Genomic DNA, 24704 nt, shown 5'->3' with positions numbered 1-24704 from the left:
GCAAAACAGATTTAAAACATGCCTCAGGAAGAAAAGAACTAAACCCAGCAAGGCACAAGCTACACAAAATTATGCACAAAATAAACAAAGACAGTTCTAGACACTGAATTTATTTGTGCTAAGAAGCATAAACCAAATATGAAAAGTGTTTATTCAGACACCACAGATTGGCAGGGCTAAAAATTGGATGACCATAAGGCCAAAAATTTCACCAGAGATCACGATACTCCCTAATGCGAAATTTCAGTGCAAGCTCTATACATGTTTTCATTTCGCGGTATATTGGCTGGCGCAGACAATCTGTCTCGTGCAACACGTTCCAAACAGAGCTAAGTGTGGCGCGTCTGCCTTGCTAATTACGAGATTACAAAAGGCAGCGTGAGGGTGACGCATGGGTGTGATTCACAGCAGCTACCGCAGACAGACCTCCACTCATGCAGCACCTTGTTTCCACACAGATGGCGTGCGCTACTCTGGTGCCATATCATAGCCATAATTTCGGCACAGCTTGTCTTGCACAGCCCTACGCTTTTCTTCTTACGCTTTCGTTCCACGAACCATGAGAGCGGCCCTCTGCCGTGGGAAGTCATGCCACCAGTGGCAGCGGTAACAACAACCAAGGGAGTGTCACATCTGGCCTTACTTGTAGCTGCTCGCCATCACCCCTTGGGGCAGCAATGATCCCTATGACACACGCTGGTACTGTGGACTGATCTCAGCAGCTGACGCCGCAGACGAGTGTAGCCCTCCCCACCTCAAGGTACCCTGCCCCCCCCCCCCCCCCCCCAGAAGCGCAGATGAGATCGCCCACGTGGCTGCAGGTGCCGTGGCTGCCGGCAACTGTGCGCATGTGCAGGCAGTCTCCCCTCCACTCCTTCTCCACTTTACACTGCATGGTTCTGCTACACCCTCCTCCTGCGCTTTCCTCTTCCTCTCTTCGCTATGGCCTTTCTTTCATCTACCGTTGTGCTCTGCATTCGCTTTCATTCTTCACGGCGCTCGTTCACTCAATTACACCAACGTCACCGACGCTCACCACAGGAAGGAGCTATTAAGAGCTGAACTCTAAAGTGCAACACCTAAGCATGTGCATCAATTATCTATGCTGCTTAAGTGTGTGATGGGCCATATTTCTTTTTTTCTTTTTTTTTTGCAAGATGGTTATTAATATTTTGGCACCCTTCCAAACAAACAATTCCTTTTATCATCATCAGCAGCCTTTGTTTATGTCCACTGCAGGACAAAGGCCTCCCCCAATGATGTCCAATAACCCCCGTTTCAACTTATTTCAAGTTGTGCCTGCGTATTTCCTGATTCACCCAATTCTCTGCCGTCCTCGACTGTGCCTCCCCTGCCTTGACACTCATCCGGTGACTAATAGACCACTGGTTATCTGCCCTACGTATTAGGCTAGATTTTTTCCTCTTAAAGTCAACTAGAATATCGGCTACCCTCGTTTGCTCTCTTAATCCACACCGCTGTCTTCTTGTCTCTAAATGTTATGCCTAAAATTTTTTGTTCCATCACTCATTGCATGGTCTTCAACTTTTTCTCAAGCCTGTTAACCTCCAAGTTTCTGCCCCATATGTTAACACTGGTAGAACGCAACGATTGTACTATCACACTCAGTATCAGCTACATACAATGCAAACACGCGTAGCAAAGCGAACCTGCATTGTAGCTTGTACCGAGCATGATAGTACACATTTTTTGTTTTTCAAGGATTGCAGTAAGTTGCCAGTCATGATTTGGTAATGCCTGCCATATGAGCTCTAACCCATTTTTATTCTGTAAATTTCCTTCTCAATATCTGGGTCCCCTGTGAGTAATCTACCCAGATATTATTTATTTACCTATCTAGATCTAGGTCAATTACACATTTTCTTTAGGTCCTTCACAAATTTACAATTTATGCCATCTCCTAGAGATGGTGCACGTACCATCTGGCATGGCAGACAGAATAGTGATACTGCCACAGCTCTCACCACACATACTTTTAAGTTGAAAAAATGTCATAGCTGTTCATTTTGCTTTACCCTGCAGAACCTTGATCATGTTATTAGTATTTGACCGCATTCAAACTGTCATATGCCAACAATACTGTGAATTTATGTAAATGAAGCTTCTGTTGAACGAATTTAAATTTCAGTCCTTTGAGTTTCCCACTGGCAAAGCCAACTGTGCTTAACTACACTACAAGTATGGCCTCATCTGAAAGGACAACTTCCATATCCATAACACAGGTCATCATGCATCATAAAAATATAATATGGATGTAGTGGCTCTCATAATGTGTTCCCCCAGTAAATGTTCCACAAACTGTTTAAGATAAATAGGGTGAGTATCAATGTATCTACATTTTCTCATTTTTGCACACCAGTAAATGTTTCAAGTGTAAAGCTTCCCACTGAGCAGAGACAGGTCTTGCAATGACAGTCGTGGACCCAATGTAAAACAATGACATCGTCAAAGGGCAACTATTATATACATCAACTACATCATGTTCATGCTAACTTATTTGGCCTGTATTTTCATGCATAAGGTAATGAAGAGATTTGGGTAATGTGCCAACCATTCTCTCTGACTCCTTTCCAGCAGCTTCAGTGACAAATAACTCCAGTTCAGCAGGCAGATCACTAATCTATAGAGCAGAAGAAACTGACAACTCTACTCAAAAATACCACACTCTATCTGTCTAGTTCTCTTTGTCTTTTCCATAGTGTACATAAAAAAAAAATCCTTTAATATATCCAAAGAGTTGGCTGGAATCAAGCCTGAATTGTATTATATCTTCGTGAGAACCAAGGACCGCTCAGGCACTTAATTGCTTTTAAAGTCCTGGATGTACATTTCAACTTGCAGCCTTCAAAAGGCCGCAGTTGGATGCCTTTTGTCATCTGTGATGACACAGTGGTCTAGCTCAAATCGGTCAGAACTTTCATAAACGTCGACAACAATAATGCCCTTAATAACTTCTACATAGTTCCACATGCATCTGACTTCATCCGGCATGAATATGTTACATAATCGTATTCAAGGTTAATTTTCCAGATGATTAGGAGCAAGGCACCCAATTGCGTACCAAGGGACTGAGGAGGACATTCAGACTATCATGTCTGAATTTATATTCACACATGCACCATCAGCAAAACTTTGCAGTGATGCCGCCAGATGGCACAGTGTGTCTAGAAGGAAGCACAAATGATGACCCTGGCAGCGTACATGCCTCATACATGATGCATATCAGCATCGGCAATACGGTGTGTCGCTGCATTGCTTCGATGCTAACCGCATTAACGCTGACATTTATTGTGAGATCAGTTCTGCCGGAACCGTTTTGGTTACAGCACTGCACAACACCTTCCATGGCACGAGAGACTGAGCCTTCTGGAAATAAATGTGACACTGCAGTGTCAAGTCACTCTAGTTCCACAATGATGTATCACCAACATGCTCAAATCCACACAATGCCATTAGCTCAAACAGTAAAACAATCTATACCTTAAAGACTTGCTACAACTGGGAGGCAAATCCATAGAGATAAGGGATGAATAAGATTAGCTGTTTGATAAGGTAATGCCAGTGATAGTGTCAAGACGCGTACTCTGCCCATCGAAGCAAAAGGTGCAGGCCAGCACAGAGGAGCCTGCCTTCCATTAAATCCTGCTCCTGGCTCCTAGAAAGTGGCACTGAAGGGCCAGCAGCAGCAGTGACTGCTTCACCGGAACAGCTTCCACATGATGAGGCCAATGCGTTAGACAAAGAGTCCATGCAGACCTTAACATGCTGTCTCAGCAGAGCCAAGGGCACAGGAGTGGGAAGAATAAATCCACTGCAATAGGATGGAGAAACATCATGTGATTCAGTGGAATCCTTGTGCAAATTCTACTAAATCTTAAAGGCCAAAAAACACTTTGAAGATGCAGGTACTGTTTTGAAGCAATGCAAACACATCAAATATCAATCTGCATTTTAATTTCCACCTCAACAACGAGTACTTGAACTGTATACTTTCCTCAGCTAAAAAACACGGATTGGATGGGCCACTCCTATAACAATCAGAGTTGTTCAAACAGGCTATCAGTCCCAGCAATGCATGAAAATCTTTTACGGCTTGAGATACAGAACCATGGGCATCCTTTTTCAGATGTATTGTTTCGGGAACTTCTGCAATTAAGTGTGACACTGCAGTATAAAGTCACTCTAGTTTACAACACGAGTTATGCCATTCAAAGCTCTAGAACTCCTTCACTTGCTTGTAAGCAGTAAGAAGTGCAGAAATAACTGCATTTTTTATAACTGAATTAGCCTTAAATGCTACTGCCACTTAAGCCAATCATTGTATATGATGAAAGGATTGTCTATGCGAGGTTGAAATGGATTAGTTGTCTTCACATGTTTCAATTGTGCAGTAAGCTTAGCAAAGTTTATCGCAAGCCATACACATAAAAATTATGAGACTGTGGTATACTAAATACATAGGGTTCTACAGTAGTATCACCAAATTTAGAATATGCGTAGCACAAGTGACTAAATTATATGTGCATAGAAAGTAAACCTAGCTTTACTATGCCACACAAAGTTTCCTTGGGATGTAAAACACAATCATGAATTTCTGAAGGTTCAATTTGAGGTTGTTCAGGAGATTACGTATAGTAATGCACTTGAATAGTGTCGCCATGCAAGTAACAGCAATTTCACTCCAGTGTTTATTGTGCAGCAGAAGCCTGTTTTAAAGCTTGTTTATACTTTTGAAGATTTTGTTGGTGGCTGCTCACGCTGTTACATGCATTTCAATATTGGCTACATTTGTTTCAGCACATGGATTGCGTAAATATTAACACTTTAACAGCAAATTTCTCAACACTGCAAATGATTTACATAGGAAAATAGAAGCAGAAAAACATTGGGACAATGCCTAAAAATCTGTTGTATATAACAGGCAGTGCAAAGCTGCAGGTGTTAATGCTGTGACCATTAGTAGGCAAAACAAGAGTGCCCAACAATAGCAGAATCTCATGATAAGAATCTTCCTTCCTCTAAACAGTCAACAGTTTCTTCCAAGACAGCCTTGTTTTCAGATACAACCAACAACCAAAGTGCACAGAATGTAATTTACTCAGTGAATGAAACTGGCATGGCAAAAGCACCAATAATTTTTTGATTGTCACAGCGAAAAAGTCTGTTATAATGTAAAATCTGGCTTTCACTGATTTGCATAACTTAGGCCAAAATGAATAAAATACTGCCTCTTCAATATCTGATAACTTACCTGACAATAAATATTATACCTGGCCCAGAGATTGGTATATGTCATCATGCTCTGCATTTGTTTACAGCAAAGACAGTACACAGTGTGCTTGCTTGTAAGCCAGCATTGAGTGTTTTTGGCAAAGCCTCTCCAGATATAGCTTACTAAAGAGCAGTCCAACATATGCATACATGCTAGACAGTGCCCTCAGAACTTATGCACTACAGATGAACAGCACAGTTGAAGTACTCGAGTGCAACATGCAAATTGGTGTGCTTATTGGTGCGCTTACCTGCACAGTTCTCCAAACACCTCGAGCGCAGCCAACACTACCGCCTGGTGACCCGTAGCCATTTGATCAGACAGATGTTGCACAAACAACTTCACAAGGTCATGACTTGCCCTAAAGGTTTGCTGCCTGTTGGAGGAAAACCGTTGCACTCATTGAGATTGATATAGTATTGTTTTTGTTCTTCATTAAGAAATAAGCCTATGCAACCAAGTGTAGTGAGTACAGTATGAAATGAATTAGATTACAAAGAAACACGACAAAGATCAAAACACTGAAGATATTCATGCAGTGGGATTGATTACATTGTCAAAGAAAGATCAGCAGTAACATAGATGTGAAAGCATCAAATGGCACATTGAGTGAAAAAGCCAGCAGCATCTATAAAGGGCTGAACATGTATAAATGACACTACACTGTATAATTAATGGTCCAACAATGGTGAATTTCGTAGGACGGACTCAGTATAGGCACCTTCACAGCCATGAGAGGAACATAACCTTCATGAACCCCTGTGTCAGGAGGCTCATACACAGTGCGAAGGGCTTCTCTCATGCCAGTTCTTTCTTTGCATGTTCTAGTAGACTATCATGAGCTTAAAAGTCAGAATAGTTGTCATTTGATTTGAGTTGTCATCAGCTGTATATGACTAGCCCACAGCATTAACCCATCTGGAAAACCCCCATCACGGTGCATGAAAGCCTTCTTTTCACTGTGATTGAATCCATGGACCTTACATGCCAGATCCATTCCGTTGCCATCAATTTGCTTTGCCACAGCACACAAAACACTTCACTGCATGACATGTCTGCTATTGCTGAATGCACATGCACATGAGTCCGCATCGCATCAGTAGCCAGTACTGCACATAACTACAAATCCATTTCTTTCATAAGGCGGTTGAGGGAGGAATTATATTACTGAGCAGGAAAGCTGGATTAGCAGTAGTGTGCTGCTAAAAACTTAAGAAAATTTGCAGGGCAACCAACCTAGAGCAATTTGTAACTAAGTTAGTTTACTTGGTTGCAATTCCTGATATCACTCATTAAAAGATTTGTTGGCTTTTCAAGGTGCTTATAATTTCTCTGAAATTTCCCGGTTACAGTTGCCAGCCCAGTCTGATGTATTTTTACATGATGCAATGCCATGATTATGATAATGTGGTGTGATTATGAGCATATATGTGCTGCACACACTTTTTCGAATAAATTTGTTGAGAGTCAGCACTGTGTGTGTGTACTCCTGCCTGTCTTGTCTGCTTCGAACTGTACGTATAGCCAGACACCCTGTAATCAGAACTGCTTACCTTACATGCCACAAGAACCAAAAAAAAAAAAGTGAACCCAAAAATATAGATTTCCCTCAAGACTCAAACGAAGCCCCTTGACTAAAGGTATTGTACTGTACACTACCAGTCACCTTATGCTATTCCCTGCCTATTTTCCCGCTGTTGTAACAGGATTGTATTGCTGCCAGTCTCCGCTTGTAAAGAAAAAAATTTCTTTTTCCTTTGTGAAAGAACACATTAAAGTAAGCACCAAGCTAACAGAGGCTTGTACAGTCATGTGCAAAAGTCTAGAGAGCACAGCATCAGCAAAAATTAAATTATTTCTAGCACAGCCATGCAAATTATATTTGTCTCAATAGAGTGCATTGGTCAAACAGGTGTAGGTAGATTCCAGCATTTTATTTCAGCCTGCATGCCTAGGCTGTGATGAAATATCGCTTTTAAGTGGGATCTGTGGTCCTCAGACTGTTGTTCGTTACTGTACGCCCACAGTAAAAAGGCACCATCACCTGGAAAGTAGTTCCTGAAGCAGGCTGAGAGCATTTGCTGCAGCGTCCATTCGTTTGGATGTCACCAGCTGGCTTGCAGACATTAACAGAGGTTGAAGAGCTGCATAAAACGAGTCATTAGTGCACAGAAATGACCAAGCAATGAAAGAGCAACAGATGAATTCAAGACTGTAGCATTTAGAAGGCTCTTTCTCAACATTTGCTGAATGTACTATGTACACTCAAGGAATGAAAAGCATCAATTTAAGGCTAACTAATGTACGACGGCAAATCACAAAGTATTTTCCCCTATTTTTTATTAGCCAAAATAATGTACACACAGGCAATTAAAACACTATGTACTATTCTACGTGCCTTACACTAATTTTCGGCATAGTCCCATCATAGCACTACATTTGAGATGGCCCTGGTAGAATGTGACACAAGCGGCTTTTCCGAAGGCTTATTGTCATGCAAGTCTTCACGATCTTTTGCGAACTCACAACACCACCACCTCGCACTTCTCAAAGCGAGACACCTTTCCCCATATGTGGGCTGCATCTCCCTGTGGATTTCAATGGGCGTTTGTCCCTTGCTCTATAGAAAACGAATCATACTTCATTGCTCGTACACCATGGACATGCGAAGCACAACCGCCATTTTCAACAACTGACAACAGTGCCATGCCGTGGAGGTATCGGCAGTTAAGGCCAAGATGGTCCAAGAAAGGTTCACTGCTGGGAATGTATATGTTGACTGACTTAGCATTTACAGCCATAATTTGGCTAAAAAAAATAGGGGGCAAAAACTCTGATTTTCCCTTGTACACACTTTTGCTTGCACAGTCTTCACTTCGGGTGGCATTGCGTAATTCTGTCTTGTACACTTATATCAGCATGTGTATTACCCTGATGACCAGTTTCATAGTGGTGTGACATGGCACTTTCAAGTAATTACACATATGGGGTGTCCTACTTTAAAGTTTTCCTGTCACATTTCATTTCTTAAGTACAGCACAAGTGCTCTTTTTCAGCACTAGAACAATTATATAGTTCTCTCACACAAACAATTTCTCATAACACAGAAAAATTTCCTCTGCTTCTGCTTGGACAGCAATCTTGCTAACAGCACACAATAAATAAACAATGAATTATTATGGAAAGCTAACTATCTAGAAGAAAACCTATGCCAATAGAGGCACCGAGCTGAAAATTTTACAGCCAGAGTTAAGCATGGGGAAACAAGCTGACACCATATGCGGTAACAGTAAGTACAACAAAGCATACCTGCACACTTCTGCATTTACGACCATGTCAGTAACATTTTACAGAGTTGTTCGAAGAATCTTGCAGTCGAGCGTCAGATTGGGGTTTGAGTTCTTGCTACAGTGTCCACATTCCAATGAGGGTGGAATGCCAAAGTACTCATGGTCAAGAATTATTTCGGAACTGCCCACTATGGCTTCTCTCACAGCCCCCATGCTGCTTTAAGAAACCAAACTCAATTACTCAGCTATGCAGGGAGTGCAAAAAAAAAGCAAGCTGTTGCACTGTCCAGCTGGCATGTGGACATCCCTTGCAGAACAGCGCTTATCACAGTTCAAGGGCTGATCTTACAGGTACTGAACAAATACATCATAGGCTCCAGGCTCACAGGAGAATGTGGTACACAAAGTAAGTGAGTCTACCCTGGGCTTTGCTTGTGCTCCTCCCACAATTCCTTCTCTACAAGAAGAATAAGTTGCAGCTGCTCCACAGTCTTCCACACCATACAAAAAAAAAATTAGGCAGAACAGATCACTGATGTCTGTCCATGTATATGAAGCCATGTATATGAAGCTTAGTTTTTGAGAATGGTACATTGAAACACAACATATGGAATGTGAAATGCAGGCCTCTTTATTTACAGATTACGATGTGTCCATGGTATTGGGCCATTTCTTTTCTTCTTGTTCGGCAGCTATCTGGATTACAGTAGAACGAATAAGGTGTCTGAATGAGGGTGCAGCGCCGAGGATTTTTTCGATAGTGGTTTGTTTCTCTTGGCAGATGGCGCAGATCATCAAGAGTCAACCACAGCAGCTGGTGCGACGCGCAAGACTCCTCAAACATGGGACTCCTCCTCAATGGAATCGCTAGGAAATTGTTCCATATATGCTTGTGTACAATTCTCAGCATCTGGCAAGCCTCTGGGAAGCAAGCTTAGGTATATCCTCCTAAATATCTAAGAGTAGTAGCACTATCCAGACAATGTGCTTTGCAACTCGTGAAAGTCCACTGTAGAGACAGCATATTTACTAGTGCTCAACTTTGGTACAAATGCAAAACTATCTGGCTACTGCAAAGTGCAAAGTTTTTCAAGCTATGCACATAAGGTGAGAAACCACAGCTTGCTAAATACAGCGATGTTCGTGGTTACCATGCATGGCAAGCATGCACATTGCTACTCACCGCGCAAGTTACTTTTAACATTCGCTATTTCAATCTACAGTATCTTGCAAGTTACTTTATTCCAACCTTTTATTTACCCCAAGTAGTGTCCACCTAGTCTATTGAATGCTAAACGGCACGCTGGGGCGAAAACTCAAGAAACACAAATGAACGAATGTACAGACACTTCCCAACGGGATATATATTAACGTCTGAATGACACACGCAGTAGCTAGAATAATGTGATAACGATCGTTCGTGACCGAAACAATGTTTAAAAGTATGCATAAACTCCACTGGAGTTTTCTAAGAATGCGTAAGCATACTCGCAAATTTCAATTTGCCCCCCCCCCCCCAAATTTCAATTTGGCCCACCCCCAAATTTCAAATCGGCCCGGCCCCAAATTTAGGTCAGCCCACCCCCAAATTTCAAGTTGGCCCACCCCCAAATTTAAGATGGCCCACCCCCACTATAAGCTTCCTCATGCATTTTCTATGGAGCCCTAGTATCCCTACAAGTATTATTTCTGATCAATTTTATTTTATTCTCGGGGGGGGGGGGGGGGAGGATAATTGTTCCTGATCGCTATAAAGTTACCAATCATCTACATTTACACTATTATAATGATTAAATGTCTTTGCAAATTACGTATTTTGGTGCAGATACAAGGAATTATACTTTTCGCGTGACAGGCTGGCATAGCAGACGACGGGAAAATGATGATTCCCCCCCCCAGCACTGCAGTGTTCCTGCAAGCAAAGGGATGAAGCCTGAACAGAGTTGCAGTCAGCTTGCTCTGCAAACAGACGGCACCATTCAGACATCTTATCTGTTCTTCCACCATGGTCTGCATCTTCTGTGTCATTGACAACTGAGAGAAAGGGTCTGACAGGCTCTTTATTTATGTCTGATAACCAGAACTGCCAACTAGAATTTAAAAAAGCATGCGAGTTCAGACCCCAGAAACTCTAAAACATTTGATACAAGCACCCGAAATCCACTAAAAAACCTGCTAAATGCAGACAACAATCAGAATCACATTCAATATATTTTTTTATTGCATCTACATATAAGAGCTGAAAAGAAATTACAGTGGACAGAAAAAGTGTGCTTCTTTTCGTCCATAGTGGAATAAAATATATAAATTACCAATATTACCCATTCACTTCTATGGCAGGCACTGAGCCGGCCAGGTCAGAAGAGGCCAAAGTGCAGCATATCTGCCACATTTCGAGCGGATATTTTGACAAGATATTTGTACATGGTAGCACACTACAGGCTATTTTCTAGTTGTTTTGCATTTCGCTAAAAGGTAGACATACTTCCTCACACTTTCATCAGGAGTTGATAGGAAAACTATGGAAAACTTCCCACTCGCCAGACTGCAGTCTGTTGTAGCCATTGCAGCCAGGGTACCAGGCTAAAAAAAGAAAGCGTACAGGCTTCCGAGTGGGTTCTTACTTCTTTCTTTTTTTTTTCAGCCCATACCAACAAATACTGTGCAGCAGAAACCTCTGGGGCTGTGTTTAGTTTTCAAGGGTCAAGTCAAAAAGTCCAAAACGCCTTCCGAGTGCAAAAAAAAAAACACACACACACACAAAGCTGCACTTCACTTTCTCTACACGCTTTAAAATGTTTTATATTCACTTGATACTTTCTTTAGTGCATCTGATGTGGACGCCTTTTGTAAACAAAACAAACTAGCCGTTTTGTAAATGTGATGTAACAGATCTTAGAAATATTTGCTTACAGTGCAGAACACGCTGAGCGAAGCTGGAATTCACTGTGGAACACCACGCGCAGCGGAGTGCCAAACGGGCAGAAGCGAAAGGGTTAAGCATTTTTTTTTTTTTTGAGCAACTGTGAATGAGCGGATATGGTTTCAGCAATTTGTGCTTTGCAATAGCAGCACTTGACCTGTCTGGTGTCACCTGCAACTTCCATCAACCAGTCTTGAAGTGCAGGCTGCTAGTAACCATTCTTTCATGAATTTTTGGGATGTATTTCACCGGAGCCATTTCACGAGTCCTCTAAAGCGCATCAGTGAAAATGGCAAAGAGCGAAACTACTAAGAAATGCCAAAGCTGCTAGAGCTATACAGTTCAGAAGAGGCATGGGGACATGGAAGAAATTCGAAGCACACTGTTGAGGATGAATATGCTAATTTCCTCTGCCTTCCAAAAGGGCGTGGATAAGCTACATGTTTCTGACACATGAAGCATGAATTGTAAAAAAAAATACCATTGAAAAAGAAGCCATCATTAGATGAAAACTGCTAAATAAAACGCCGACAGCAAGAAAAAGGAAACACTAAAGCTAGCAGAAAAAAAACACTAAATTAGAAACACTGTTAATGACATGAATTGAACTTTCTGATTGGTTAGCAGCTCAGAGTACTTTTTTCTAGTTATTTGTAAAATGCTACTGCTGAAAGACCCCATGCTGACGATTTCCACGCGTCTGAATTGCTTGGTACTATGCGGATGTCTTATAAATCATGTAAGTAAACTAAGAACACATGTAGCACACAACCTTTATTCAAGCACCATGGAGGACTGGAGCTGATTAAATATTTATCAAAGTTTAGGTTACAGAAAAGATATAGGATGTGTGGTCCGATTGGAGTGTGCTCGCAGCAAGCTAATAATGGTTAGAAACAGACACCGAAGCGGCAGGCGGGGGGGAAAGAGACCAAAAAAGCTTCACTTTAAAAAACAGCACTTAAGTCACTGCTGCAACATACAGCCATCTACTAGCCTCGAGGTCATCCCATGGCACCATCTGCTAGAATCTTTCCGTGAAGCAGAAGGTGACATCATGTGATATCGGCTGCAAATTGTTCAGCACCTCCAGTGGTTTAGTCACAATTAATTCCAAGCATATTTGCATTTTTTAAAGAACTCCTCACCAGGTCTGGCCATTTTGAGCTGACAAGCGAGTGCATACAATGCACACTAACGATCGTGCCTGCAACGTATCACACGCTACACACCCCGAAAACAGCTGAAATTCCAAACCAAATGCTGTGCGCCCTTCATCTCGGGGGTGCAGCACTCCCAGCCGGGGAGTCAACGTCAGTCGCACAAATGCGCCTACATAAATGGCAGTGCTGCGACATCACTCACAGTGACACATCAATTCGAGAATTATTCAAGGCAGCATCAGTTACTTGTTTGATCTGTTGCTTCAATAGTCGAATTAAATTTTAGAGAAATAATAAAACATATAAACCACATGTCTGCATGTCTTTGTTTTACTTCTTAGCGTAGGAAGAGAGATGTACTTCCGTTTCGTCTGCTTGTTCCCATGTCGTGCAGTCATGCACACAGAGAACAAAACTATGTCCTTCTCTACCATATTCCAGTGCACGGTCATGTTCTTTCATCTGCTCACGTCTACCTCAGTGTTCATGTGGCACTGACTTATCATACTACTAGTCTGACAGCGATTCCAGCGGTGCAACGGTGCAGTGTATTGTGGTAGGGATCCCTAAGCCGGGCCAGCCTCTCCAAACATGTGCACAATGTGGGATTTATTTCGCTGAAGCAGCCAGACAACACTGCAGGTGTTCTCGTGCGCAGCTTGCAAGACCATGCACAGAGCAAAATGAAACAAACGGAACCGCTCGTGGGCTCGTGCGCAAAACCGTCACCGGAAGTGCGCCACGCAGCAAGAACGTGAGAAACAAAATTTAGAAAATGGGGACCATGACGTGTGCGTGACGCAATCCTCCGGCTCCTGTATGCGAGAACACAGGAAAGGAATTTCACTTGCAGAAGCTGGAGGAGGCAAGTGAGGAAAGTGCCGATTTTGGCAGTGAAGCTCGCTTCCTGAAACCATGGGTTTGTGACACTTAAAATATTTGTATTTCTGCTAATAATGAACCAATTTGAAAAATTCTTCCAGTAGAGGGCACATAACAACTTCCAGCATATTATGTCCGCAATGTATAACCATATAGTAGCAACAATAACTACAAGAGTTGCTCTGGAATACTTGAAGATCACCAGACTAGACGCAAGGCTTTACGGAAACTACTGGTAACGTAAACATTCATCTATTCTTCCTGTCCTCATCATCATCTTTCAAAACACTTTTTTGTCCCTTTATTTTTCCCTTATGCAGAGTAGCAGGCCAGAGCATGCTAGCTCAGGCTGATCTCTCTGCCTTTCTAATAAATTATCTCCTCGCACCAGCGTGTAACCAAAATTTGTTATGTGGCCTCGTAAGGAGCTCTTTAAGCATTGTATCTATGGCATCTTGGCTGAAAAACAACTTAGCGTACATCGCAGTCTTGTGCATAGCGCAGCAAAGGCATTTAGCAAGCAAATTACCTGATGCTTTCATATCAGTTATTCAGTTTGCATAATCTGTCATCAAAGCAGTTATACGCACTTTTGCCACAAAGACAATGCTGTTCACAGCATTTGTCATGGGGAGTGCAGCTTGCCACTGTCACAAGAATTATCACGGGATAATTTATCACCAGTCTAATATAATACATTAAGCTTCGACCACTTATATATTCGTCTCCTCAATCCATGTTTCGGCCATGTGCAAGCATGCAAGTAGCATGCACCTCTGTGCAGGGTATTTTAAACAATGTCATATCAAGCGAGCCCGCTATAAGCACCGTGAAGATAGCTTGCTCAACTCTTACGATCACCATATTATTTTTTTAGTGACAATCTTTATTAGCCAAGAATGTCGCTGCCGCTTTGTTTTGGGGTACCCATGAAAACTAGTGCATGAGAACATAGCTCGCTCAACTCTTACGATCAGCGTATTATTTTGTTTTCAGTGACTTTATTAGCCAAGCATGTCGCTGCCGCTTTGTTTTGGGGTGCGCATAAAAACTTGCAGTGAGCTCGGTCGAATATGTCCAGCAATACAGCACCGAGCAGCGAGCCATTCTGTAAGAGTGGCAACTAAATTTCTGCCTTGGGAATGAAACCTATAATCCCCAACCCTACAACCAAGGCTTCAATTGCCAAGCCAGCGAGCTGCATTGGCTGCAGCAAGGGCACGAATGCAAGTCAGGTGATGCAACTTCCTATGTCATAGTAATAGCAGTGCCAGTCTCTTCAGTGGTGGCCTTCGAGGCCAATACTCAGCTCACAGTGCAACAATTTTTCATGAGACAAAGCAGCACTCTCCCCTTTGTCTCAATAACGTAACAGCGCAGGACATGGCGATTATGTGCCATCTATTGTGCGGAGTTTTTGGTGGCAGGGATGGGCTGCAGGTAGCATTCGATGATTCAAGGCCGTTCCAGTGCTCACCGCTCTTGAGTCAAAGGAAAGTGCTTTCTTAATACAATTGCAAAACAACAAATGGCCACATTTTTTTCTATAGCAAAATGTCATACCTATTAGACAGAGTGCGTTTAATTTTCTGCAACAATATCTTACAGTGACGCTTTAGCTGGAAAAAGCAGATGTATTTGATGCCTCCCACAACCTTTTGCAGACATCATACATCATGGGACAAGAAAATATATCTTGTGCTCTCATTAACTTGTTTAACAAGCCCTTATGGGATGATAAATAAAATGTCTATAGTCCAATCTGTGCACATACGTTCAGGATCTGCAACATCATTGGTACCAGCGCTTGCACTTAGTTTCAAGCAATGATAAAAGAATGTCTGTCCGCAGACTCTAGGCAAACGTTGAAGGTGACAGGACGTGCCGTCAAGCTGTACACGTCTTTTTGCCGTACTTGGCCTCCAAGCTTGCCATAGTACTACTTTCTCTGTATATCACTCTCTGTAAAGTGATTCCCACGAACATTACATCCATGACGCAACTATGGTAACAGCAAATCTACCAAACACCAGACACTGCAGTTGATTGGCTGCATCGTGTGGCATGCGCGGTGCCACAATTACAAGCAACAAATAATGCACAGCACAGCCTTCCCCAAGACGCAACCACATCGCAGTTCATTATGTTCACTTTAACTGAACTGAGCAGGCAATCAGGTCGTTATGTGTGGGCAGCTCTTCCATAGGCTGCGTGCAAAACTTTTTGGGTATAGATAAACTGTTTGTATTAACTGAAAGTTCACTTTAGGTGGAATCTTTATAAGTGAGCCTGACTGAATTGATTTTTTTTTTATATGTATATATACATATATGACAGACCAGAGTAGAGATTCCCCCAAAAGTTTGATGTGGCAGATATGCAAAAAGGTAGTCAAACTACTGAGCATCAAGCAAGCAAGTAACTGAGCAGAGTACTAGTTACCCTGACAGATATGCGTCTCAGCATAGTACTAATTACTGAAGAAAGTAACTGATTATTGGCAATTTCCAAGCAGGTCGCATATTCTAGCAGAACAAGCAAAAAGTACAGCATTACCAAAATAACTTATTTCTGCTCAGAAACAGGCACTTTGGAAATTCAAATCAGACAGCTTGCTTTTTTGTTTCCAGGACAGACTCGTCGAAAAGCAGGCAGAGAGATTACAGCTAGCATACCTGGATACAATTCAAGGTTTGAAAATTATTGGTGTGCCTGCTAATTGTTGCGCAAAGCAGTGATATTGTGGAAAGTTTAAAAAATGTTGTTGCAACTAGCGTTTTCCCAATTAAGCTGCATATGTTTAACTGCATTATCTTTCAGCACAGAAACACTTCATAGGATAAGATTTTGTAAGGTACCCAATTAACAAAAAAATTATTGTAAAAATTCCACCTATGGAACATATTACAGTACATATCTAGTCTTATCTCTCAGCCACCTTCACTTCCCAAACTTGGCCCTCTCTTTACAATTATCTAGCAGACAAGTAGAAGAGGGTCATGTTTGTACTTTTTTTATGTATATAACTAAGAAACCACATAGAAGAAATAAATACTTGCTTATCATGCTCTGTGTGATTGCCCTAGTACCTATGTCTGCTTTCTTAAAGCTGCAGCGTGCATTACAAGCAACAAACAATGCATAGCACAGGCTCCATTTTGGAGACTGGCACTTGTTGCATTTCAGTTAAAAATGGCAATCGCCTCCAAGATGTACAGCACCGCTCGTGTCATGAGTGTCAGCTCAAATAGCTGAGCAATATGTGAAATTATATGGTAAGAGTGCTAATCAAGATTTCTGAAGTAATTATTATTATTTTAAAATCACTGGTAGATGCACGACAGATGTCCAGCAAATTAAAATGCTTATCTTAGAGGCAAAACAACAAAGAGAGCAAAAAGCAATACACATTCATCTATCAAAGCCATCGATAAACAAAGCCACCATTCAAGACATGAGAGTGTTCAGCAGTTGACAGAGCACAGATCTTCAGCAGTTGTAATTCATCTTAGGAAGCGAATAATTAAAAGAAAGTTTATATCAGCAGCCACAAATGTTTTGCCATGGTTACAGACAATAACATTCACTATAAGAAACCTATTAGACAGGTCTCAAATGCTCACCATAGGCAACAAGGAGGTTCTCATAAAACACAGGACACTGGCTGAAGCGGCAGAGGCATTTCACCAGAGACCTGTTAGGAAAAAGTGGGTGCAAGAAGGACGTGAACACGCACAAACTACCCACGTGTAAGATAGAAGCACCATGCACTGAGAGTCAAATAGCTCTGCTTTCTGTAGCCACTTATGTTTGCTGCACGTGGTGCCCTTCATGCTTTTGACTGCACTACAAACTGAACCAATGTACCTTGTTCCCAGTAGTAACAGCCATACAAAGCCAACAGTTATTGATACCAAAGAAAGTATAGGAAAAATTGACAGTTGTTTATAACTGATACCATAGAATTATGTATGTATGGGTCTTAAACTTCTCATAAGCTTCATACTCTAAATAGAAGAGCAGAAAAATGAAAGCGTTAGACAACTTGTTTACCTGTGTGAGTCCCTCAGTTCGCATGATTCTTTTTGACCATTGTTTAGTGAAGGTGTAAACTGTGGCAGCCTTAATGTATTCACACAGTGCAGAACAGTGTAATGGCCAGTTGCATGCTTCCAAGATCACAAATTATGTGATGCCTGCAGCCGAAAGGTTGGCCAATTGTCCCCACGACAGTGACTGGTGCTGGCTAAACACTCCCAGGGCTATGTTTCCTACATAAACGCCCAAGAGAGAGGATGGAGGAATAGCTGGTTGCCATAGCTTGGTTGGCAAAGCATCACAGAAGTTGCGATCAGGTTGTGGGGTTTAGCACCAACCAGCGAAAAGTTGTCTTTGTATTCTATTTTATTTACTTTTTCTTGTTTTAGAAGTAGGAAGATTATAAATTTAACCTTCATTCATATTCTATTCTCCATTTTCAGGTAGCAACAGTTCTTTTCACTATGCTTCCCATGACTTTATTTTCTGTTGGCTCCACACAGTTGTTACTAGTATAGAGCCCCTTGATTCCCACGATTTTTCTTGCTTTTTTCATGAGAGGCAGCATTACTGATGTGGTGGTATTGTCAGATGACTTCCTCACAGTGTTACTGCGTGAAAGGGTGTCCCTTTTTTCGAGCTGGGGATGTCAAAGGAGACATAACCATTTTTTAAGGTTTAAATATTAGGTAAATGTACAAGAGAACACCAAAAATGTGGTCACAAGGCACCATGCCCCTTCACCAGTTTAAGTGCATGCATTACCTTTTGCTGGATTTTCGCTCAAGGGGAGGCCAGCATGATCATACAAATGCTGTTCACACCCAGGAAAAAGGCTTGCTCGTAATCCAGTTTGAACACATACTTGAGAAATGAGCACACTCTGAGGCACCATCGGTAAAGGAGCAATGATATGCATGTGATTTCCGAGTGATGGCAACAAGTGATGGTGACAAGCGACAGGTATTGCTGTTGCAAAGGGCAATCAGTCTACCTTTCTTGCCGTATCGCTGGTTTTTCAACTGGCCAGAAAATTTCGCTTGTCACGTGAAAGCTTGCATGGCTACTTCCAGTGGAGACAGCGTGATTTCACAACAACATGGCAGTAACCAGTCTGCCCGCTTCGATTTGAATTTGCTCTTCCAACTCGCTCTCTGTCAAGACATCAAAAAAGTATTAACAAAAGTTAGCCATCACTTTGTCTCATCTCAAGCTGAGGATAGAGTATTGGCATTGTCTTGCTGGTATTATTGAGGTCAGTTGTTTTGATACTGTTAAGCCTGAGACGCCACAGAGAGCCACAAAAGTGTTTTGAGCATTGCTCACCAAATGGTGGCATGGCATTTCATGCTGGCCACGTGGAACAGATTTCCACTGGTAATGACAGCATACTAAAGCTAGACCTAATACACCTCGGTTAAAACAATGGCCTCGTGGTATGTTTGTGCTTTCTTTACAGGTGCACAATTGTATTTATTTGGACAACAATGTATATTTGTTGCGACTTTTCACAATGTCATGTCTATGCAGTTGCTCCACGCCGTGACATGACAGCGTCTGCCTGTCACGTCGCTTGTTGCGTTCACTTGAATATCACATGCAAATGGCTGCTGCTTGTCGCGAAGCACAGTGGAAGTCAACACAAAGACACAGAGACACCACAACCTCAGCCTTCCCTGCAGTCTTGTGTGTTCTTGTGTAGTGTTTATTTTAACAGTGTGTCCTATTACTCAAGATGCACAACTACACCAAGATGCTCAAATCGAGTTACAAGACATCACTTATCAGTGTAAGCTGACATGCTGCAGGGGCACTTATGCACAGACAGCAGATTAGCGCCAGACTTCACGAATGCGTATTAGCGAAAATGTGAATATGAGCCACATTGGATGCTGTATCAGAGGCCAATCCCGGCTGCACCACATAAATGTCAAGCTGGAGACCAAAATGCACCTGTGGGAACTAGCTTAAACCCTGGCAGCCTCCGTTCCATGCACAGCTGGCTATTCATAATGTTTAATACTACAAGTCTGCTTGGATGAAAGCTGAGAACATGATGACATGGCTAGTACTGACTTGTGAACAAATACGCAAGGTAAAATACTGAAGACACAATATGGCAGGTACTACACAATATTTCTGTTCCAAACTGTAGCAAAAAAAAAATGTGCCTCATCTGAACAAAAATATAAACATAGAGGCTGGCTCTCCAGCTGTAAAAAAAAAGAAAAAAAATCATCTCATGTGCCAAAAACGTGTTTTCAAAGTTGCATTTCAGGTGGTAAATACGTTGGCAACTTATTCTTACAGGGCCAGATAAAAATGATATTTTTTACTGTAGCACCGTAATGTGGCTCCAACGGCAAGTGCAAGAGAAACATTTCAAATTGTCACCCCCGTCACCCATTAAAAAACAAAAAGCACCGTAACAATGCGCTGAAACCTTCAGCACTTATTAAAATGTTCCTAACTTTCATGCAAGCTGCCACTTCCAAAGTCCCTTGTCCTCCTGAACTAGCTTCCCAACTATAAAAGCAAGTTCTACAGACTGAAAATGAAGCTCAAGGATGAGAATGTTAATTACGTCTGAAGAATCTGGAAAAGTGTTGCCCATGAAGGAAGGAAGAACTGAGGAGAGGCCCTGATATCACTCTTGTTCGAAGCCTCCATGACGCCGGAAATTGGGTTTACTCCACCATTTTGTCGGGGCAAATTCTCTCCTCTTGTTTACACTTTTTGCTTGCAGTATGCAACCACACCAGGCTGCACAGACATGCACATGCTGTAGCGATCCAATCAACGGATGCCGTTGCCATAGTCATGTCATCCGAGTATTGTGCTCTAGCGTTGGAAGAAGCTCATCGTAAACTTGGCAAATTAGATCATGAGGCTGGTCCCTGCAACTTTTGCCGGCTTTTGTGAAAATAAATCTGCGCATTCTCACTGTACTGCAAGAATGCACAGGCAATGACCGACAGCACACTTTACGTAAATACATCACGACACATCACCTATGGCTAGCCCATCTGCAGTTTAGGAAGACAAACACGTATGCCAGTCGTGGCTTGAAGCATCGTTTTGGTTTATTGAACAAATTTCAGGTGGCCGCACACCGTGGAATTGTGAAGAGCCACAGCACGCTGACGAGCAGGCCAGCAGAAGAGAACACATTTAGATACCTGACTGCATTTTGAGGTGTATTCTTCTCATGGTAAGTGAAGCTTCATGGAAACGAAGTTCTGTGGTATCCACCACGCAGCACCAAACAGTATGCGCATATGCGTGCGGCTAGCACGTTGAACGGGATCACTATGTGCACCCATCAGCGATTTCACGTGTGCACAGGCATACATTACTTGTTCTCTCTTGTTCACTCTTTCACTGCATCCACCAACCTTCACTTCCCTGCGCCACTTGGGCACACAGATAACATGTCCACAGTTACAACGGTATGAAATCTACGGAGCAGAACATAGATGAGCACACACTACCATAACAAAAACCGCCATTGTGCCCTGACAACATGGCCACTACAGTCAGAAATATCACGGGACTTCCTCCACACTTTTCTCCCAGCACGCGGACTGGGTAGGGCCTCTCCTCAGATTTTTCCTTCCTGTTTCCCCAAAGATTAAAAATAAATGACTTTCAGGACTACTCAAAGGCTTTCTTAAAAGCATCCCGGTTAATTAGATGAAAGTCAAGCAGACCGATTCATTTCCCACAATTTAAATCAATAAATCGAAACTTTTGCATAAAACCATCTTCTTGTCAAAAGCTTTTGAGTGCAAGGAAAGGAAAGGCAGCTATAGGCACACTCTTTTAGAACTCATGCGATAATGCTTACACTTATTCTTTTGTACTCTGAATGCCACTCTAACCTATTAGCCATGCAAATTATGAAAGTGCAACAAAATACCTCTAAACACAAAAATAACTTAGTAGCATAACTCACTGCGCTAGCTGGTGTTGCGTCATTTGGTATGTAAAGCATGAACATTTAACGGAGATGCAAAAACAAGACGTGAGGATGAGCACTCTTCCTCACATCTACTTGTTTCTGTGCCTTCATTAAACATGTAAATGAGAAGAAAGGGGGTTAATCGAGGAGCCTGATCTTTGTTAATCATATCATGTGTGCAATTACACACAAAAGGACGAAAAATACTACCCTAAAGAAAGGTGCATAAAGTTTTCTTTTGTGCAGTAAAGGTCACCCAATTTCACTGCTGACAAAATACTGCCACTAAAGCAAATTTGGAGTTAAGCACATGCAACATATAAAAAAAGAGTGCTTTAACAAGTATCTACCTGACCACACATGCTACTAGTTGAATACAAAGCATTAAATTTCATGATACTCTCACACGACCAGATCCAAAGCTCAAGGATACTCACTCAAGAAAGAGGGCATCTGCTGATGCAAGACACTCCACAAGCACATCTGCACAAACATGAGCGCATGATTAGCAACAGTCCAGCAAACTCGCAGCTAAAAAAAGAAAACATACAGCACATAAAGAGTAACTATAATTTTACCACGCTGTAGCAGCAAGACGGACTACCTTTGCATCAAAGCATTATGCATTGTGCCTATGGCTTGGCATAAGGAGCATAAAAGTGAACCAACTACAAGGTAAAAAAAATAAAAAGACAGAACTTCTCTTTACATTTGTGCAAATGAACTGAAACATCATGGCCCACCATGGTTGCTTAGTGGCTATGGTGCTGGGCTGTTAAGCATGAGGTCGCGGGATCAAATCCCGGCCACGGCAGCCGCACTGGGGGTGGAATGTGAAATTACCTGTGTACATAGACTTAGGTGCACGTTAAAGAACCCCAGGTGGTCCAAATTACTCAGAGTCCCTCACTACGACCTCATAATCAGACCGTGGTTTTCGAACATAAAACCCCATAATTTCAAGAAAAGAGAGAGAGAAAACATCATTCTATGATGATTATGTCTTTGCTTTCTAAAAGAATGAGAACAACTGCCTGCTGTTATGTTAACATTTTCAAAAATGAATCACTATATCATTATACAAAAAACACATTCATAACAAAAACCAAGTTCAAACATGTGCAGGACAATCACTGCAGCAACCTTCAGCATGAGTTACATAAAGCACATACTAGTATGCAGCTGCATTCCACATGAGTGCTTGACTGTAGAGCACCTTTAAGGCAGTCACTAGCAGAAAGCCCTTTGCACGTGATTAACAAGGACTGTACAATGGTCAATTTCTTCAGAACACAAAACAGCAATGCTGTTTCAATCCAGCTCTGTTGATGGTACAGACGTGTTAAACTGAAGACACCAAGAAAAATGTGCACCTAATGCAATAGTAAAGGTATATTCTTACATTCCATGCTGAAACATCAAAGTTGTAGTTGTATTGAGAATATTTCAAGATGATAGCGCTTGTTGTCATCATAGTGAGGGGAAAAATAGGGTGCCGTTCCCTGAAATTTGTTTACCTTCCACCCTCGATGACCTGGCTTCCCATTATGACCCTATCTGCATCTCTAAAAGCCAATCTCCATGAAGGCCCGCTTTGGAGTTGTAGCGGCACAACTATCACCTCCAGAGCCAGTGAAGAAGACGGCCCACAGGCATGTAGCGTGAGAAGAGAACACGCTGGTGTGCTTGACCTGAGCGGCCGCAGTATCAGCCACTCCCGTGATCCCGTTGCACCATGACTGGAAGGCCTAAATAAGCCATGGCTGAGGTGGCTACTCTTTGCGCCGCCGGCCACAAATTGGTGACTCAGATGATCGAGCCAAGTCATGCCAGTGTCAACGCACCGACTCTACCAAGGCGAGAGTGACGTGGCCTCATGTGGTCGGGCAGACATCACACGGTTGTAGGGTGTCTGGGAATTCTACACCGACATGCCGGACATCTGGTTCATCCAGCTGGACAGCCACTTCCGTACTTACAAGGTTCCAGGCTCCAGCTGTGTTCCTGGCTCTGGCTGTCAACCCCCAGTCCTTGCTCACTACGCCACCTCGAGCACTCAGTCTCAACAGCTCTCACCATTGGAACCGTCGCATCATTCCACGTCTTGTCGTCCCACAAAGTCATAATTTCCAACATTCCATTTCATTTTCTGTCTGTTTCACCTACAGCTGTTAGCTTGGACATGACTTGTACACTGCCATAGTGCACAAGTCATGTCCTGCCACTTGGCAGGCTATGTGGTAAGAAAATGAAAATGAAATGAAGGTATTATCATCATTCCCACCTTTAACATCCCCATCCCTTATGTAATGATCTATTGGGACCCTTGAGGTACCAATAAATAAGTTTTAAAAAAAATTAGGGCATTACAAAATATGGGCACTGGTCCTCAATACAATTACGAACAGCACTGCAGGTTGACAGTTCGTAGTAAATAATAGAACATTCAATATTGCCAATAGAAGAATGCCCCGCTAGTGTGCTATACATATTTTTTCACACATTTAAGTGATATGGGATCTATACCATCTGGTCAGCTTTCTTGAATACTTTGACAAAGGTCTTCGGCCGTCCCATCATGCACCAGCATCAGGCAGAGCAGTGTTTATGTAGTCGAATTCAAATCAAAGGCATCAATGCAATGAGGTGGGCCAGTTGGTTGTTGGAGCTTGCATTCATGTTTGCAGTGCAGACTAAATACGCACTCACACAAAAAGAAACAATAAACTCAGTTGATGTCCAGCACTCGTCCATTTTGCTTGTTTCTTCTGTGTGAGTGTGCACAGCACGCGCTGCAAAAGTGAATGCGAACTCAAACAAGAGATCTTTGCAAGGTATACTAAAAACGTGCTCTCCCTTTGTAAATGTGTCGAGCTATGTCTCGATGAAGTGGACAAAATAAAGCACAATGAAAGGCATTTATGACATTTCAGGTGGTTGTCGTCAAAAGTCCCTCGATGGTCACCGATGTGATTCAACTTCGCCAGAATTACGACAAGCTGAGTAAGCAGCACACCTCAACATGTCACGCTGCCCAAGATACAGTGGACCTTCCTACTTTATACCTTAGCCAAGTAACAAACACACACATGCTCTTCAAACATCTCCCACAACAAATGTTGATTTGTCAGCACTGCATATATACTTTAATGCC

The 24704-nt window shown here is 42.3% G+C and overlaps 1 protein-coding gene across 1 annotated transcript in view; it reads right to left on the bottom strand.

Moving 5' to 3' along the window:
• Window positions 1–24704, bottom strand: part of LOC126516562 (uncharacterized) — a 186053-nt gene that overhangs the window by 84945 nt on the left and 76404 nt on the right. The window contains exons 8-12 of the mRNA XM_050166687.2: window positions 21988–22033; window positions 17175–17245; window positions 7338–7437; window positions 5544–5669; window positions 3605–3832 (exon numbers count right to left, since the gene is read on the bottom strand). Coding sequence (XP_050022644.1) covers window positions 3605–3832; window positions 5544–5669; window positions 7338–7437; window positions 17175–17245; window positions 21988–22033 — 571 coding nt within the window. The remainder of the gene's footprint in view (window positions 1–3604; window positions 3833–5543; window positions 5670–7337; window positions 7438–17174; window positions 17246–21987; window positions 22034–24704) is intronic.

The sequence above is a fragment of the Dermacentor andersoni genome, chromosome 1, assembly GCF_023375885.2.
Source record: "Dermacentor andersoni chromosome 1, qqDerAnde1_hic_scaffold, whole genome shotgun sequence".
Taxonomy (NCBI): domain Eukaryota; kingdom Metazoa; phylum Arthropoda; class Arachnida; order Ixodida; family Ixodidae; genus Dermacentor; species Dermacentor andersoni.
This window is presented reverse-complemented; position numbering and strand designations above follow the sequence as displayed.